The 17658-nt window shown below is 46.8% G+C and overlaps 1 protein-coding gene across 1 annotated transcript in view; it reads left to right on the forward strand.

The window, feature by feature from the left end:
* LOC147711671 (uncharacterized) overlaps positions 1-17658 on the forward strand; it is an 860812-nt gene that overhangs the window by 669665 nt on the left and 173489 nt on the right. Inside the window, exon 6 of the mRNA XM_086922385.1 lies at positions 8730-8848. Coding sequence (XP_086778511.1) covers positions 8730-8848 — 119 coding nt within the window. The remainder of the gene's footprint in view (positions 1-8729; positions 8849-17658) is intronic.

The following is a 17658-nucleotide window of genomic DNA, read 5'->3' on the forward strand; positions in this document are numbered from 1 at the left end:
CTGTGCTGCCGGACTAAACATCAGCGCTACCCCTTTCTGCTTAGTGGCCGCAGAGGCTTTATATATAAGAGGATATTACTTGTGTTTGAGGCGATGGTCCTCTGACTTCTGGAGGTGTGTTTCCTGCAGCGCAACAATATCTAAGTGTTGGTCTAGCACGTACTTCCATACTTTTTGGCGCTTCTGTGGGGAGTTGAGCCCCTTAACATTCCATGTCCCAATTGTTATAGGCATTTGGGGATAGATCCGGACCAACCTGCCATAGGCGCCCTCCCCAGTCCCACCCCCCCCCCCAGGCGATCTCCACCATCCGCACTTCCCCTCCCCACAACCCACCTTTGCCGGCAGAGGCGCCGGGACAGCCCTCCATGGTCACACTGTCAATATCGCACCGGCACGGGCCCTTGGCCACTCCCCACCCCATAGACATCAGTAGGCCCCGAGAACCACCTTGTAGCAGCACTTCACCACACAACCCCCCCCCCCAGCCCCCTCCCAACAAAGAAACAAAACAATTAACCCAAACTGGAGGTCCAATGTCCGGGCCAGGACTCCCGACCCCATCCTACCAGTTCAGAACTGCAGTCAAATAGTACTTTTAGTGGGTATTGGGCAGTGGCGGCTCGACGGTTCGAGACTCCCCGCCCTTCTCCCCATCCCTCGCGTTGCAGGTTTCCGTGTAGAACCCCCTTACCGGTCCTCATGTACCAGCACCCGTGTCCTTGGAGACTTCTTGGATCGCCGCTGCTTTCTCCAGCTCCACAGTCTTCAGGTCAGGCTTGAGCGGTTTCCGCGCTGAGCGTCTGCGCCGAACCCTCTGCCAGCCGTCGCTCGTCGCTTGGGAGGAAGTGGATTTTCTGTCGAATAATTTCCTTAACTCAACAAAAATCGGAAAAATTATGTAGCATAGGGTCATTCCGTTCCAATAAGGGGATGGTCCAGCTAGATGCATTCCCTCCCATATATGACATAAGAAAGGCTGTTTTTGAAGCCTCGTCCTGAAAGACCATAGGCTTACATAGGAAGTGAAGACGGCATTGATTCAGGAATGTCTCAAACTTTTTAGGGTCTCCGTAAAACCTTTCGGGAGGAGCAAAAGGAATACCATGGTTTTGGATTATGTGTACTGTTGGATTGGCATCGGTAGAGGTGGACGGAGCCGCAAAAGATCCCCCTGGTTGGAAAGAAGGAGGCGGGGGCAAGGTGGCCGGTCTAATCAACGGTTTCACTACAGGTTCCTTAAGCGCAAGATCCGAGAGCTCTCTACGCAAGTTGGATACCTCTTTATATAAGGCTTGATTCTCTGCGTGAGAGGTCTGGACTTCTTGTTGTAATTCCGTAAAACTCTCCAAGAAGGAGGTAAGGATGGTGTTTGTATCCATCGTCTAGGCTGGACGGTATTCTTGGGCTTGTCAATCTGTCGGGATTGGAAGCAGCACAAGAACACGCATGCGCCACTAACCTGAATCCGATGGCCAGCAGAGACGATAAGATGATAGTCCTCCCGACTCCCCTCTCGGCACAATACCCAACAATGGAACTATCACCACTACCTGAGTATGTATGGAAGGGCGTCGTGAGGAGGAATGGCAATGGGGTGTATGATGCTCCCTTTAAACTCTGGTCAAGGTTTACCCACAAAGTCACCGGTATTGGTATACTGCAAGGGGAAGAGAAGACAGAGAGCAGAAGATAAGTACCACAAGCTATGATTGCCTGCTCTCCCTTCCCCTCTGCCACTAGACTCACCGACTTCTCCACACCTGGTGCAGTGGATGAAGAAAGAGGGCGTAAGTAATACGGTTATGGGAATCTTGCCAAAAGTACTGAGAAGTTATCTACACTTCTCTGTCTTCGTAAACCTCCGTTTGCTAATAGCAAGTTCTGTTGTGCTTTTCGTACCCACAATGCTTCTTGTGGAAAAGGATAGATCTCGGGGACTGAGCTGTTCTATTCAAATAGTACTGCTAGTAGGAAGACCATGTAACCCCAAAGTAAACAAAAGAAAACATGGGAGTAGTCAAACAACTGGACAACAGCAAGACGCGGCTTGTCTTTCACTAACCCACAGGAACTCTGACCTCGCAGGCTCTTCGTCGGATATGCGGGAAACACTCTGACCTCGCAGGCTCTTCGTCGGCGATGCAGGAAACACTCTGACCTCGCAGGCTCTTCGTCGGCGATGCGGGAAACACTCTGACCTCGCAGGCTCTTCGTCGGTGATTCGTAAAGGAACAACGAACTCAGCGGGGACACACCATCCGTCTCGATGGAGAACCCGAAAACGAATTGACAAGCACTGTACTGTCCTCTGGGAGGAGTCTAAATAGAGTCCACCCATTGTCCCGATCTCCAGCGCCGCATGGCCTTCTGGGACATGTAGTGTCTCCTTAAAGAACGCTTAACAAAGAGTCTCTTTCTTCCCGCTGTGTGCCATTGTGCCCATCTCCCCCCGTCCCCCCAGTACCTGGTTGTTACTCACCCTGTTGCTGTTGGCTCAGGTCATGTTGTCCAGTGTCCGGTACCTCAACTCCTGCCACCGTCTCCCCAATGATGGTCCCAGACTGGTCCTCCTTAGGGGTTGTGGAGTTCTGGTTGTCCTCTGTACTTGCTCCAGCTACCTCCATGGTGCTTTGCAGTTGTATATGTTTTTTGTTGCCGCTTTGATAGTGATTTTTCCGGCTGACTTGTGGGACTTGCAGGCTTATCGCTGCATTTTTTAATCGCAGTTGGGCCCATTACAACTTTTTTTCATGTTCGGGTTTAGATTTTTATCGCCGTCCTGGTGATTTTATCGTGGACATTTGATGCGTTATCGGGAGACTATCGCATGTTACCGCCGTGTTGTGAATAGGACATTAACACAGAGTTATTTTCCCGCGATAGGCGGCGATATAAAAGATTGCGTTAACCAATTTTGGCGTTGATTATCGTAAGTTCTTGAGTATATCCCCCTTAAATTTTCTAGGGGTTTACAAACCTTTAAGTTCTAGAATCCGTAAAGGGTCTTCTCAGTTTTGTCTAGGTTAAAGCCTCTTGGCCTGGTTTGTGATCTCTCGTTAGTTCCAGCCTGTCTTCACCACAATCTCTTTGAACCTTTAGAAGAGGTTTTGGAGAATTTTCCTTCTTTGAAGTTTGAATGTTTAATGGGGGTCCATCTTTTCTCATCCACCATTTCAGAATTATAAGAATGTTCCTTAGTTTAAACCCGCACTGCCATTTGGCCATGTATTTATTCCAATTTGTTCTATTTCCAACTAGTACACTTAGGGCCAGATGAACGACGGTATTTAGCATGCCCAAACAGGCTTCCGACCCGTTTGCGCATGTTAAATACCTTTGGCAATGTACAAACACTATTCTGCGAGTCGCAATTTATTTGCGACTCGTAAAATGGTGTTTAGCGACTCGCTATTAGGACGGGGCGTTCACTTCCTAATAGTGAGCATAAAGCCATGTACCAATGATTTGAGACCGCAATTGCGGTCGCAAAACACTCGCAAATTACCACCCTCTTCAAGAGGTTGGTAATGCAGTCGCAAATGGGAAGGGGTCCATAGGGGACCCCTTCCCCTTTGTGGCTGGCTCTGAAATATTTTTAGGGGCAGGTAGTGGCCCAAGGGACCACTTCCTGCTCTTAAAAAATTAAACGAAAGAGTAATATTTTTATTGTTTGAAATCCATCCCATTTTCCTTTACGGAAAACGGGCCGCATTTTAAAAAAAATGCTCTATTTAAAAGCAGTTCCAGACATGGTGGTCTGCTGAGCCCAGCAGGCCACCATACCTGGCAGGGCCTGCCATTCCCGATGGGTTCGCAAATTGCGAGTGGCTTATTAATATTCATGAGCCTCCCATTTTGCTACTCCATTGGGAATCGCAACCAGTGTCTCTGACACTGTAGTACATTGTAAATTGCAACTCGCAATTTGCAACTCACAATCGAGCGCAAATTGCGAGGCGCAATTTACAATGGTTGTACATCTGGCCTTAATGTTTTATCTGTGGTTTGTTCAACATTCAAAACTGAGTTCCTGATGTTCAATCAGGGTGTCTCATGAATTGTGCTCATCCATTCAACCTTAGTATCTGATAATGTTTTCAAAAACATCTTTTACAATAACCTTGCTTTCAAAAACATCACAGAAATAACTTTTTTAAATCGCCTGTTCTTGATAATATGCCCCTAAGACCAGGGGGCATATTATCAAGCCTGGACAATAAAATTATCGCCGCTTTATCGGCAGGAAACTGCCGATAAAGTGGAGATGATGGGCTTGATAATATGCTCTATGGAATTCCAATCGAAGCTCATGTTCGAGAATAGGAAAAAGAAGAGAGGGAGAGAAATAAAAGTAGATTTTCATTTTTTAACTATTCAACACAAATGAGCACATTCTTAATTCGAATGGACTCAATTTCTGGTTGGATAGCAATATGACAAAAACAATTAGGATTCTAGAGATTTGCAGGTCTTAATAATGTATTGCCTGTGGGTTTCTCTTCCTGAGCACATTTTTTGGAACGGTCATTTTCCAGAAGACGTGTACGATGTGTTAATTCAACAGAATAAATTCGGTGGGGGAAACATGAAGAAAAAAAAACGAAATGATATTCGATATTTTTCATGTAACTTTAGATCGTTCCTACTTCTGGGGACTGATGCTCATGTATAAAAGTGAACATGGGTGTTTCTAAAGATTATTTTCATTTGACAACTGCTCATTAAACAATGGATGCCTAGCCTAATCTCGCATTTCACTTCAACCAGTATTCCCATGCGTATTTATTTATTGGGAGGTTTATAAAGGCTAGCTGTCTCTTCTCAGTTATAGCAAAGCTCTTGAAATAATAATACACATTTTCATATTTATGCTGTGATGGAAAGAGGAAATATAAAAGTGCCAACTCCCTTGTTTTCAGCTCGTAGAATTCACAAGGGTTAAGTCGCTTATTGGGAGTATAATGATGGAGAAGGGAAGTTATGACAGTGGTTTTCTTTGTTATCTTTGAAAAGTGCATTATTAAGTTAATTTTCAGTTTTCAGACTATTCATTATCATTTGTATTTACCTCCAAACTGGGGGCCTGATGTAGGAGCCCTAATACCGGTCGGAAATGGCCGTTTCCGACCGGTATTAGGGTGTTCTAATGTAGGAGCATGCTTTACAGAATCTGTATTTTACCGAATCTGTATTTACAGATTCGGTAAAATTACCGAATCGGTAAATACAGACTCGGTAAAAATACAGATTCTGTAAAAGCACATGTAGGTAGCACATCTTTGAGTGCCGCAGGCCTTTCAGATTCGGTATTTTACCACCCAATCCAATTGGGTGGTAAAATACTGAATCCAGATGTGCATGCATGGGGGATACCGATTCTGTATTTACCGAATCGGTAAATACCGAATCTTACAGATTTGGTATTTACCGATTCTGAAATACCTGCATGTGCCCCCTTCTATTTTACCACTTCTTAAATACCGAATCGGTAAAATTCGGTATTTTAGAAGTGGTAAAATAGAATTACCTACATCTAGCCATAGGTGCCTTATTTAGGGTTGGGCTGATGCAGCAAATCCGCCAAAATGTGTGCACTCTATTAAGAGGCATTATAAATACAGCAGACTGTAGAAGGTGTACCGCATTGGCCCAATTCGAAATAGGGGCTAGATGTAGGTAATTTTATTTTACCACTTCTTAAATACCGAATTTTACCGATTCGGTATTTAAGAAGTGGTAAAATAGAGGGGGGGGGGGGGTGTAGGTATTACAGAATCGGTAAATACTGAATCGTTAAGATTCGGTATTTACCGATTCTGTAAATACCGATTCGGTAATGCCCATTGATTCCTATGGGCATTGAAGCCCATAGGAATCAATGGGCATTACCGAATCGGTATTTACCGATTCTGTAAATACCGATTCGGTAACGCCCATTGATTCCTAAGGGCGTTGAAGCCCATAGGAATCAATGGGCATTACCGAATCGGTATTTACCGATTCGGTAAATACCGATTCCAGCAAGGGTGCAGGGGGTGTCACTTTGACACCCTCTAGCACCCCAAATACAGGCATGTGTGCCATGTGGCACACAGACATGCCCTAAGGGCATGTCTGTCTGTCACATGGCATAGGTGTGCATGCACACATGTGCATGCACACCTGGATTCAGTATTTTACCACCCAATTGGATTGGGTGGTAAAAAACCGAATCTGAAAGGCCTTTGGGACTCAGAAGAGTCCCACCTACATCTAGAAGTTACCGAATCTGTAAAAATACCGATTTGGTATTTTACCAATTCGGTAAATTTACCAATTCTGTAAATTTACCGAATCGGTAAATTTACCGAATCGGTAAAATTGGTCCCCTACATCCCAAAAACCCATTTACCGGTCGGTAACGGCCGAAATCAGCCGTTACCGGCCGGTAAATGGCCACCTACATCTGGCCCTAGATCCCTATGGTTTTCTGATGTATTAATCAGTGGCGGCCGGTGCAGGTAAGAGTGGTGAGGCAGTGGAGCCGGAGGGAGGGCAGTGGGGCGAGTCGACAGGCAAAGACTATGGAAAATAAAACAAACAAGCATTTGCAATGCAATCGGTCTCGCCTTTGGGACCTTATATGTATTTAGCTATGCAGCACATTAGCCTGGGTGCTGAAACATCGTAAAGAAAACATTACGGTGTCTCTCGCTATATAGGGGGCACACTTTAAATACACCGAGGGTCTGAACTTGGTGTCCTTTAGAGGTGACCTGCCCTATAAGGTAACATGCATATTATGATAGGACGATTCATCGGAAAGGTCCGCAGGCGTGACCTGTGGCTGGATTTACCCCACGCCTAAATACTTGCCTTACAAAAAACAACATTCTATCACAATATATCCTGATATTCGTACAGGGCAGAGAGCACTCTGTAGCACTGCCCGTGAACATAGGCATCCCTCTGCGGTTTCTTCCCCTCGGTAAAAATCTCCTTCCCGAATTCACTGGCTCAGGGCAGCATGGTGTGTTTACATACCCTGACTTCTCTCGGTGGACCGTGGATGGCTAGCAGTGCCTGCACAATATCTCATGCCCTTCTCCCGCCTGAAGCGGGGAGCTCTAGGGAGCAGGAGAATGCATTGACAGGTTTGGCATCTACTTCCGGCGCGGTGCCTCGAGGCCGGACATGCACGGCATTAAGCGCTATAACCGTAACTCAACCCTTTGGTAGTTCAACTGGGCTGGTGGTAATGATAATATTACTACTACTAATTCCAAATTACGCTACTGATATTAATAATGAATAAGAATACCAACAACATTACTGATTGATAATGAATATGCTAATCAACTGTTCCATGTGGAGAGTTTTGAGGGAGTTTACATACGATTTGCGTTTTGCGTTTTTCTTCCCCAAAAACTACTCTGTGGTAGTTTTTAAAGGCGCATACGGTACACTGGAAAAGCTTCTAAGCACCGACAGCAACCTTTACATGGAGGTGCCCACGGAAAGAAGTTTGCCTACAGTTGACATTCTATTAGTGCATCTTCTGTTTTAAAAACAGCAAACCATTTACCTGCTGCCAGGCCGCGTGACTGTTTGGTCCGATGCTGAGATTAGGGTAGCTGAAGTAATGCACCCACTCGCCTGCAGCTGTAACCCACCACCTACTATACTGCAGAGTCAGACATGCCCAATGGATCTATGCCTGGCCAGGCATCGCCTCACGATTGAAGCACAAAACAGAGAAAAGGGACTGTCGGCTCAAGTTCCTCCTTTGAGCACTCGTAAGTGGTAGCCATCTTGTGACAATGTTTGGGCTTTTAAGTATTTGTTAGGAGTTGTCTGTTGACTATGTTTAGTCTTAAAGCTGACAGTCTAATTTCGGTCACTACCAACCAAAACTGTCACGCATAAAGCAGAGCCAAAGTTCAATATTATACAAATGAGTAAGACCCGGCGCCCAACACAGGAGGAGGAGGTTCGTAGAAAATATAACAGAAAGGGGGCTGGGCTGCCTGTGGGGGGAGAGGCGTTCACTGCGCAAGCGTAAGATAGCCATCAGCAGCTCGCTAGCCCAGAAAAGAGTGCAAATTCACCCAGCAAATTCCATGACAAACATGCACTTGCAATGCAATACGACTCACATTTACGCAAGACCTATTGCATTGTAAATGGGAGTGCAGGCATCCAAGAAGGCACGAATGGGAGTGCGGGGGGATGAGGGGGAGGCGAGATGTCACGGACTGCTGGAGGGTTTGGGGGGGAACACAGGGCAGAAAATAGTGTTGGAGTAAAGGGGCCAATAGCCAGGGAAGGATACAAATGACAACATGGCCGTCAGGAGGAGGCACTAACAAGCCTAAAACCAATCAAAAGGCAGCATTTACAATGCAAGCCAATCACAAAGATGGGCAGAGAGGGAGCTTAGCTTCCAGAAAGCTTCCACTTTATAGTGTATACTGCATGCCTCGCAAAGAGGGCAGCGCACGTGCTGTAACACTAGGTGAGACCTAAAAATCACCTAGGCAATGATGCGTGACCTCAAGGTAAGTGTTTTTCTTTAATAATATATTCATTCATCATCGTCTGTTGACTCATTACCCCCACCCCGCCTCACCGTTCTTACCTGCCCTGGCCGCGACTGTCGTTTGCTTGATATTTGTCTTTGGGCTTATGGAACGAGGCCATTCAGTAGTGTTCCAGCCACTGAAGAGATTCACATTTTATTTACACAGGTTGAAAATCACCCTTGGGGGAGAGTGCGGGATCTGGTGAAGAAAACAAAGCTGAAGAACCAGAACAGGTTGGGGTTGTCATCCCTAGCATTGAAGCAATCATGCCCTCAGCTGTACAGGTAGGAGGACTCTGCCTTTCTGCTGTTTGGCATGCTTTGCTATGTACCTATAGAAACATAATTTGATCTTGAAAACAGTGTATAAACATGAGTTTACTGAAAAGGCATATGTGGACAGGTCTTAATAATAAATTAACTCGAGAGGACAATGGAGGTAATTTAGAGCTTGGCAGAATGGGAGCACTGCCAAACTCGTGATTCACCCACTGTGAGAAAGTGCCCTCTTTCTTGCATGGTATGCCCCCACTTTTCACTGAATTGTTGATGTACTTTTACTGAGTGTGCCCTGGGCTCCTGCCAATCAGGAACCAGGGTCTGTGTTCCTTCCCTAAAACTGCATTGAAGCCTACACCTAATTGGCATCTCTAGCCACAGGTCAGCCCCTGGTAAATGGTACCACAAGTACCCAGGGCACTGTGATCAGAGAAGGCACCTAAGGGCTGCAGCACTTATTGTGCCACCCTTAGAGGCCCTGTACCCTGACACTCGCACACTGCCTTTGCAAGCAGTGTGTCTTGGTACAGAACAAAGTGAAGAGTCGACATGGCACACATCCCTGTGTGCCATGCCCACAAAACACTGCCCTGGCATACATCGGTCACCCCTCTAACTGAGTGCCCTATGCCAGTGGTGAGGGTACAGGTGCACCATTAAGAGTATATGGTGCTGGGAGTTTGTCATTACAAAATGCAGTGCACCATAATGGCTGCACTGAAGACTGGGAAGTTTGGAATCAAACTTCTCAGCACATTAAACCCACACTGATGCCAGTGTGGGATTTAATGTAAAATGCTTGCCAGAGGGCATCTTAGAGATGCCCCCTGAAACTCAACCAACACCCAGTGACCTGACTGAGTGGCTGTCTAGGCTGCCACCACCAGACATGTTTCTGGACCCCTGGGTCGAGAGCTGGCTGCTCTCGGGGACCTGAAACAGTGCACATCCTGGTACGAGCTGCCAAGCCTCCTCCCCCAGAATGGGCAGGGTTCATGAAGGAGAAGCTTCAATGGCATGCCGCCTTTGTGAGCCTCTCCAGAACCTTTGCTGCTTTCAGCAACTGGTCCCCACTGGCTCTACCCCCCCCCCCCCCCCCCCCCTCTCTTTGGGCGGGAGACCCGGAGGGAAAAACAAAGGGCTAGATGTAGGTAACTTGGAAATGCCGATTCCTAAATACCGAATTTTACAGATTCGGTATTTAGGAATCGGTATTTCAGATGTAGGTAAGAATTCTGTAACAAATACCGAATTTTTATTATTTGTTATTACCGAATCTGTAATTGAGATGCGGTAATAACGAATACCTACCCATTCATTCCTATGGGCTTGGAGACCCATAGGAATGAATGTGAAGACATTCTGTATTACCGATTCGGTATTACCGAATTGGTAATACCAGGAGGTATTTCAAGGGTGCCAGGTTGTCCAAAGGACACCCTGTTGCACCACTGAAATGTGCATGTGTGCATATGTGGCACACATGCATGCCCTAAGGGCATGGATGTGTGCACATTTCAAAAAGCAGAAAAGTGCTTTTTGAAAGGAAATCGCTATTTACCACCAACTTGGAGTTGGTGGTAAATAGTGATTCCTTAAGGCTGAGGTGCACTGTTTTAAGTGCTACCTACATTGCATTTAATGGAATCGGTATTACCGATTCCTTAAATGCAAGGCCATAAGGAATCGGTATTAAGGAATCAGTATTTACCAATTCCTTAATACCGAATCTACCCTACATCTCAAATGCCTAAATACCGGTTGGTAACGGTGAAATGTAACGAATTTCACCATAACCGACCGGTATTTAGCCACCTACATCTATCCCAAAGTGAGGAAGAGAGGTCTGCCCACCTCTGCCAACTCTACCAGGAGGGGAAGGCGAGGTGAAGCACAACCTTGAGTCCCCACCATCTTGAGGATGAGGGGCACCCAGCCAACCAGGGACAGGCTCCTGCTCCTCTCCCACAGGAGAGTGGCAGAATAGGGGGTGTACCCAATCCCAGGGAAGGGACCCATTGGGCCCTGACCTTTACCTACTTGTAACGCCCCTAAATTTAGTATCTAGGGGCACCCTGAACCTTCCTTCCTCAGATCCAGCAATAACAAGAAAAGAAGAGAAGAAGGACGAGAAGCCACGCAGAGCTAACAAGAGGATGACGCCCACTGACTTTGCCCCAGCCCTACAGGCCTGTCACCTCTTGAACCGGCTCCTGCAAAACACCTGTGTGTCCAGCGGCCAGCAACCTCAAAAACCCCGGAGGACCTGCCTTCCCTTTAAGGTCTGTTTCTCTCATGAACACTGGTCTTGATTAAACTGCAGCTTCTGCTGCCAGCCTGAAACCGTGAATCCAGCCCACTCTGCACCCGCCGAACCCGGCCTGAGCTTGAGTGGAAAAACACCACGAGGAGGTCCCCCGGCGATCCTGACCCGAGATCCGGCGACCCCCGACCTGCCTCAAGCCTCCAGACAACTTCTGCAACCTCAATCCAGAGGACCCCCCCCGCTACCGCGCTCAGAGTGGGCAAGAAACACCTTAAGTATTGCTCAAAACAAGGAGATATAGCAGGTCCCCACCTACTTTGCTATTAGCTGGCTGCCCAACTTCGACTTCCCCTTTGGTTTTTCTTTGTTCGCCCTAAGTTGGCAGGGTATGCTCAGACGTGAGTCCCTTGCTCACTTTGCCACTGGATTCAAGCAAGCCCGGCTGAAGACGGCTGTAATGCCAGAAACCGGTCCTGAGAAGCTTGATTGCGATCCAGGGAAGACATAGCTTGGCAGTTCGGGCTGGACTGTTCCCATGAGGCACAGGGTCAGACTGATTTGCATATGGCCATGTCTGAACTGGGGTGGCGGAGTGAGATAAAGAACGGTGATGGATTAAACCCAGATCAGTTGACTGGGGGTGACTGTTTGTATTGTCAACGCTCCGCCCATCATCCCCTTTGGTTTTTCTTTGTTCGCCCTAAGTTGGCAGGGTATGCTCAGACGTGAGTCCCTTGCTCACTTTGCCACTGGATTCAAGCAAGCCCGGCTGAAGACGGCTGTAATGCCAGAAACCGGTCCTGGGAAGCTTGATTCCGGTCCAGGGAAGACATGGCTTGGCAGTTCGGGCTGGACTGTTCCCATGAGGCATAGGGTCAGACTGATTTGAATATGGCCATGTCTGAACTGGGGTGGCGGAGTGAGCTAAAGAACGGTGATGGATTAAACCCAGATCAGTTGACTGGGGCTGAGTGTTTGTATTGTCAACACTCCGTCCATCATCCCTTTTGGTTTTTCCAACTTCGATTTCTGGCAGAATGGAACAGTTAGCTCCTGTCCCATTATGGATAACTCCATTGCATGTACAAATGTATGGAAAGAGGTTTGGCTTCCCCTTAAACAGTCTCAAGTCTCTACTCCTTCCCGGAAACAAGTGCTATGCTTAACGTGTGGGACTTGGTTGCAAATAAAGCAGGCCTGACCATCTTCTCTTGCCCGATGACCCCAATCTTCGCTAAGCCCGATTTTACTCCTGGTCTGCAACTGGAGCAGTTCTGACAATGGATTGATGGGGGCTGTACATGTGTGGGATGACTTTTTGACACACACAGGCTCATCCCCTTTGAGCAGCTTCAATCTGATTATTCCTTAGCTAACTGAGACAGAATCTCCTACCTGAAACTGCAACACTGTGTGTTGGAATCCGAGATGCTACGGGGTGTGAGCCAAACAATGACTCCCTTTGAGAGGTGGCTATTTCTTAAAGGGAAAACAGACTCTTAAATCAGAGATTTACACCATACTAGACGGTAGGACTTCCCTAACTAAATCCAGAGTGCTACTTAGATAGGAGACTGAATTGGGCAGATCTCTTTCTACTAAGGAATGGGAAGACATTTTCCATTAGGTACATCACACAGCACATATCATAGTCAGCACAGAATGTGCATACAGAATCACTTTTTATTGGTATCTCGCACCGAATAGACTTCAGAGGTGGAATGCTGGGTGCTCTGGGGACTGTTGAAGAGGTTGTGGAGGAACAGGGACTCTGCTCCATCTCTAATGGCACTGCCCAAAGCTCCCTTGATATTAGAACCAGGTTTTAGACAATATTAATTCTGCTTTTAATACTTCCATCCTGAGGTTTCCTGCCTATACCATTCTCGGACTCTCTAATCCCTTAGCTCACCTAGAAAATACTAGGCAGGAAGTCCCTCAGCTTACAGCTTTCCGTACAATCAGCCTGGAGGAGTCAAAACGGGCTATCTTGGCAACCAAGTCAGGATCACCGTTCGATCCATGTCCTATAGGACTCCTACATCTCATTGCTGATATTGTTAACTCGGACATAAATACTATCGTTAACAACTCTCTGTCCACTGCCTACGTCCCCCCTGAGTGGAAATTGGCAGCTGTAAAACCCTTACAAAAAAAACAACTCCCCGACCCCACCACACTCTCTAATCTACGTCCGATTTCATTACTTCCAGCATTGTGCAAAATCACTGAGTCCACAGTGAACAAACAGCTGACACGCTTCTTGGAAGAGAATGAGGCATGGCACCCTAGCCAAGCTGGCTTTAGGACTCAGCATTCCACCGAATCGGCTCTCCTGTTCACTACTGAAACCATCCGCTCAGCTCTAGACCAAGGCAAGAAGGCCGTCCTGATACTATTAGACCTGTCGGCGGCCTTCGACACGGTCTCACATGCTATCTTAATAGACCGGCTAATAACATCTGGCATCAAAGGTATTGCCTTAGAGTGGATAAAAAACTTTCTTAGTGACAGGCGACAAGTGGTGACCTTAGGGGAATTTCGTTCCAGTGAGAAGCCACTGTCAACGGGAGTACCTCAAGGTTCTAGTCTAAGTCCGACATTGTTTAATGTCTATACTGCACCCCTGATACAGCTGATATCGTCCTACGGCATAGATGTAATAGCATATGCCGACGATACTCAACTGATCCTGGTCATGGACAAAGATAACCAGGTCTGGGAAGAAAAACTTAAGTGCTGCTTAACGGCCACCTTTGAGTGGATGCGGAAAAACCACTTAAAATGTAACACAGGCAAGACCGAGATCATGCCCATAGGCCCAAATAATGAGTTCATCCCCAGACTGTGGTGGCCCGAGAAGGCTGAAATACCACCCCACACTACATCCTCGGCTCGCAACCTTGGGGTACAGTTTGACGCCGACTTATCTTTTAAACAGCAGGCGTCAAAAGTGGCAGGCACCTGCTTCGGGGTAATAAAAATGCTCAGAAAGTTCTTTGACTTGCTGCCCCTCGAAGCTAGGAAAACAGTCACGATTGCATTAGTCACTTCCCGCATCGACTATTGCAACAGCCTGTATGCTGGTACCAATAAGGTGGTTACCCATAAACTCCAGATGGTACAGCATGCGGCGGCAAGGCTTGTTCTGAAATGGCCAAGAAAATCTTCAGCAACCAAAGCCCTCAATGTATTACATTGGCTGCCTATAACCAAAAGGGTCCTCCACAAAGTATTGACAATCACCTTTCGCGCTGTACATAATTCAGGCCCCATGTACCTAAGAAAAAAATGTGTTAAATACTGTCCTAATCGCGCACTACGGTCTTCAAATGCCAATCTTTTGACCATTCCAAGTTTCAGACTCAAAACCCGCGGGGGTAAATCCCTAGCGGTATTGGGTGCCAAAGCATGGAATGCGCTACCCCCTCCATTAAGAGCACTGGACAAGGAATCTGATTTCCGTAAACAATTGAAAACCTGGATTTACAATCTTCCAGACTCAATGGCCAGAGCACTGGTGTGACTCCGGTTTTGGTCTCCTTAAGCAGTAAGGCAACCTTTATCATCTGGTTGACCCTTTATTGGCGCCAAGATGCTCCCTGGAGCGATTGTTAGCGCGATATAAATGGACCTTACATTACATTACATTACATTATGCTCTAACAGGGGGAGGCAAATGGATTTCGCATTAGGAGCAGCTCCACAGGTCATACCCTATGGGGCACAGATGGGACATCAGATCATACCTCCTGGTTACATAAATTGTGGTTTATCCTGGGAATGGAGAAGCTATCCTTAGCATCAGCTCCAGGCTATTCTTCCTACCCAAACCTGCGAGCCCCCATTATTCAAATTCTTTCCTCTGAGGTCTGTGAATCAACTTTGCCGGTCTACCTACGATTATTAGGATGAATCCCAGGGATGAAATCCCCCCAGGCTTAGATTAATACTTGCAGTTCCTCAGCCAGTTTAAATAATTCCCAGCTAGTAGTTTTTCTGTATATTTGATCGTTCTACCTTGTTAATGTTAATGTTACTGTGATTTATAAAGCAAACATATACCCGGAGGTGTCTTGGTGCTGAGGACAGAAGTGGACCTGCTCTGGCGTCTAGTTCTGGAACAGCCAGGTTTTCAATCCTTTTCTGAAGGAGGCGAGGGAGCTCGCACTTCTGAGCTCACTCGGAAGAGAATTCCAAAGTTTGGAGGTGCCAAAGCGAAAGCTGCGGCCACCCCAGAGTGAAGTTTGAATCTTTGGCACCCGCAGGAGTTTGGCTTCTGAAGAGCGAAGATGTCTGGTCGGTTCATACCAGACGAGGAGATTTTGCAGGAAGATAGGGCCTGTGTGGTTTAGTGCTTTGTAAGCCAGGCACAGCGCCTTGAATTCAATCTGTTGTGCAACTGGGAGTCAATGCAGACTATGAATCTCAGTGGAAACAGATTTATACCTGGGAATGTTAGACAGTAACTGCGCAGCTAAATTATGTACGCTCAGAAGCTTTTGTAGGCACTGCTACTGCATGTTTACAAACAGCTGTTACAATAATCCAATTTAGATTGAATCAATGATGTAACTACGGTTTTCCTGGTATCTGCAGGAATGTAAATAAGAATCTTCCGAATACCGAAGGAGAACAGGGAGGGCAGGGCCCAGCTGGGAACCAAAACCGCCCTGCCAAAGTGCTCGGCTGGCCCCCCCAGGAGGTTGAGGGTGCGGCGAGCAGTTTACCACGGCCGGTTTCGGGCAATTTAGTTACAGCAGCCGATATTGCAGCTATGCTGCAAAAACAACCCTGTAACAAAATCGGCCCCCAGGGGCCCAAAACTGGCCCCGTAACCCTGGCAGCCTACCGGGGAAATGCCCGGTGCCGCTACGGCCAGTCCAGCCCTGAGGGAGGGTTTTGGCTTTACTTTTTATATGCCTGAAACAGACTACCAGGGTTTGAGGCGAAACGTTGCATAACTTACCAGTCTAGCTGTTTAAGTTTGAACGCGGCCAGCCCCTTGGGGTTGTAAGCGACATGCTGTGTATTCATTGACAAGGCAATATCAATAAACAGAATTGATCCATAAAATCCAATCCAGCAGCAGCACACTTCCAAATCCCATACATGACACTTCCCCGGTTCAGGCCTCAATACAAGTCAATGGGGGAAATACATTCTCCTGATTATTTTTTTGAATTCTCCCACTTTTTTCTTCTAAAATGTTGGCTTGTAGTTCCTCCTCACCTAATGGCCTCTACGTCAAAGCTTAATGAGGAGGTAGATTTCAAGTAGAAACCCTACAGGATGATCTAATCCCATTTGCTAATGCATTTGTCTCTTCTCTTTCATACGCTGCAGGAGTCCTTTCGGGACATGTAGTTCCTTTTTAACTTCTGTGCTTCTGCACTTGCAGCATGGTGCATTGTAGGGGACTACATGCCTCATAATGCCAAGGGCTGCCTCACTGCCTAAAGCTACGTCACCTCCTGCAACGGGATGCAAGGTCACTCAATCTATTCAGCAAAGGACTTTTACTCTGTTTTTTAGCCCCACAGGTTGGAGCTCATACCCAATTCCCCAGTTTCGTAGTCAGCAGCAGTGTCTGGTAATCCACACATGTCTTCCACGGTATCTGCAATATGACCACAAAATAAATCAAAAATTCTATTTTAACCGGTAGTCTCTTAATAGATTTAAAAAAGAACATCGCACTATCTATTTAGTAGACTGAAAAATATTTAGTATGTATCTAAACTGAAGAGTGTAGCAACATCTATTAGTGTTCAATCACACTCTACAGAACGCTGTGCCCGCCAGCAACATGTTTATTCTAAGCCTGGGCGGAGCTAGTGACAAAAGTACTCTGCGGAGTTCCGCAAGCAGAGGAGTGCAGTCCAATTTGCTGTTCATTCTGATCTTCCTGCCTTTCGGGTAGAAATTCTACCCGAGCGGTAGCTTGCGCTCGCCAACTTACCGATGGCGATCGCGAGCGTTGATTCTAATCTTCCTGTCGCTCCGGTAGAAATTATGCCAGAGCGGCATATATTGCTCACCAACTTATCGTAGGTGATCGCGAGCAGGGGAAAACTCCACTCCGTGGAGTGGAGTTTTCTGCCCTTCGCAAGCACCACGGAGTGGAAAACTCCGGAGCAGAGTTCACCACCCAGGGTTAGTTTATTCCTATGTTAATGCTGACCTCTAGTGGTAAACAAACAGGGGGAATTAGCCCAGCCTGCTATGGTATACAGGCTCTCCTAGATGGACAGCGGCAGTATGGTGCACTGGTGGTGTCACGCTTACCAATACATGTCTGAGCAGGGAAGTGGGAGATTTAAAAAATAGACTTGCGAATGTATTTTATCCAGTATTGGGGTATCTTTCATAGATTCACATGCCTGAATCATTCCCCGTCGCCGAGGCGGGAGTCCCACGGTAAAAAATACAAAAGCAGTGCCTTAATAAAACAGTAGTAGGCTAAAAGAAAAGCCCAAAGGCCTAAAACTTAGTAGCCTATCTACCTCAGTATATGAAAAGAACTAAAAGATAGTTCCAACCGATCAGC

This window comes from Lissotriton vulgaris, chromosome 5, assembly GCF_964263255.1.
Source record: "Lissotriton vulgaris chromosome 5, aLisVul1.2, whole genome shotgun sequence".
NCBI lineage: Eukaryota > Metazoa > Chordata > Amphibia > Caudata > Salamandridae > Lissotriton > Lissotriton vulgaris.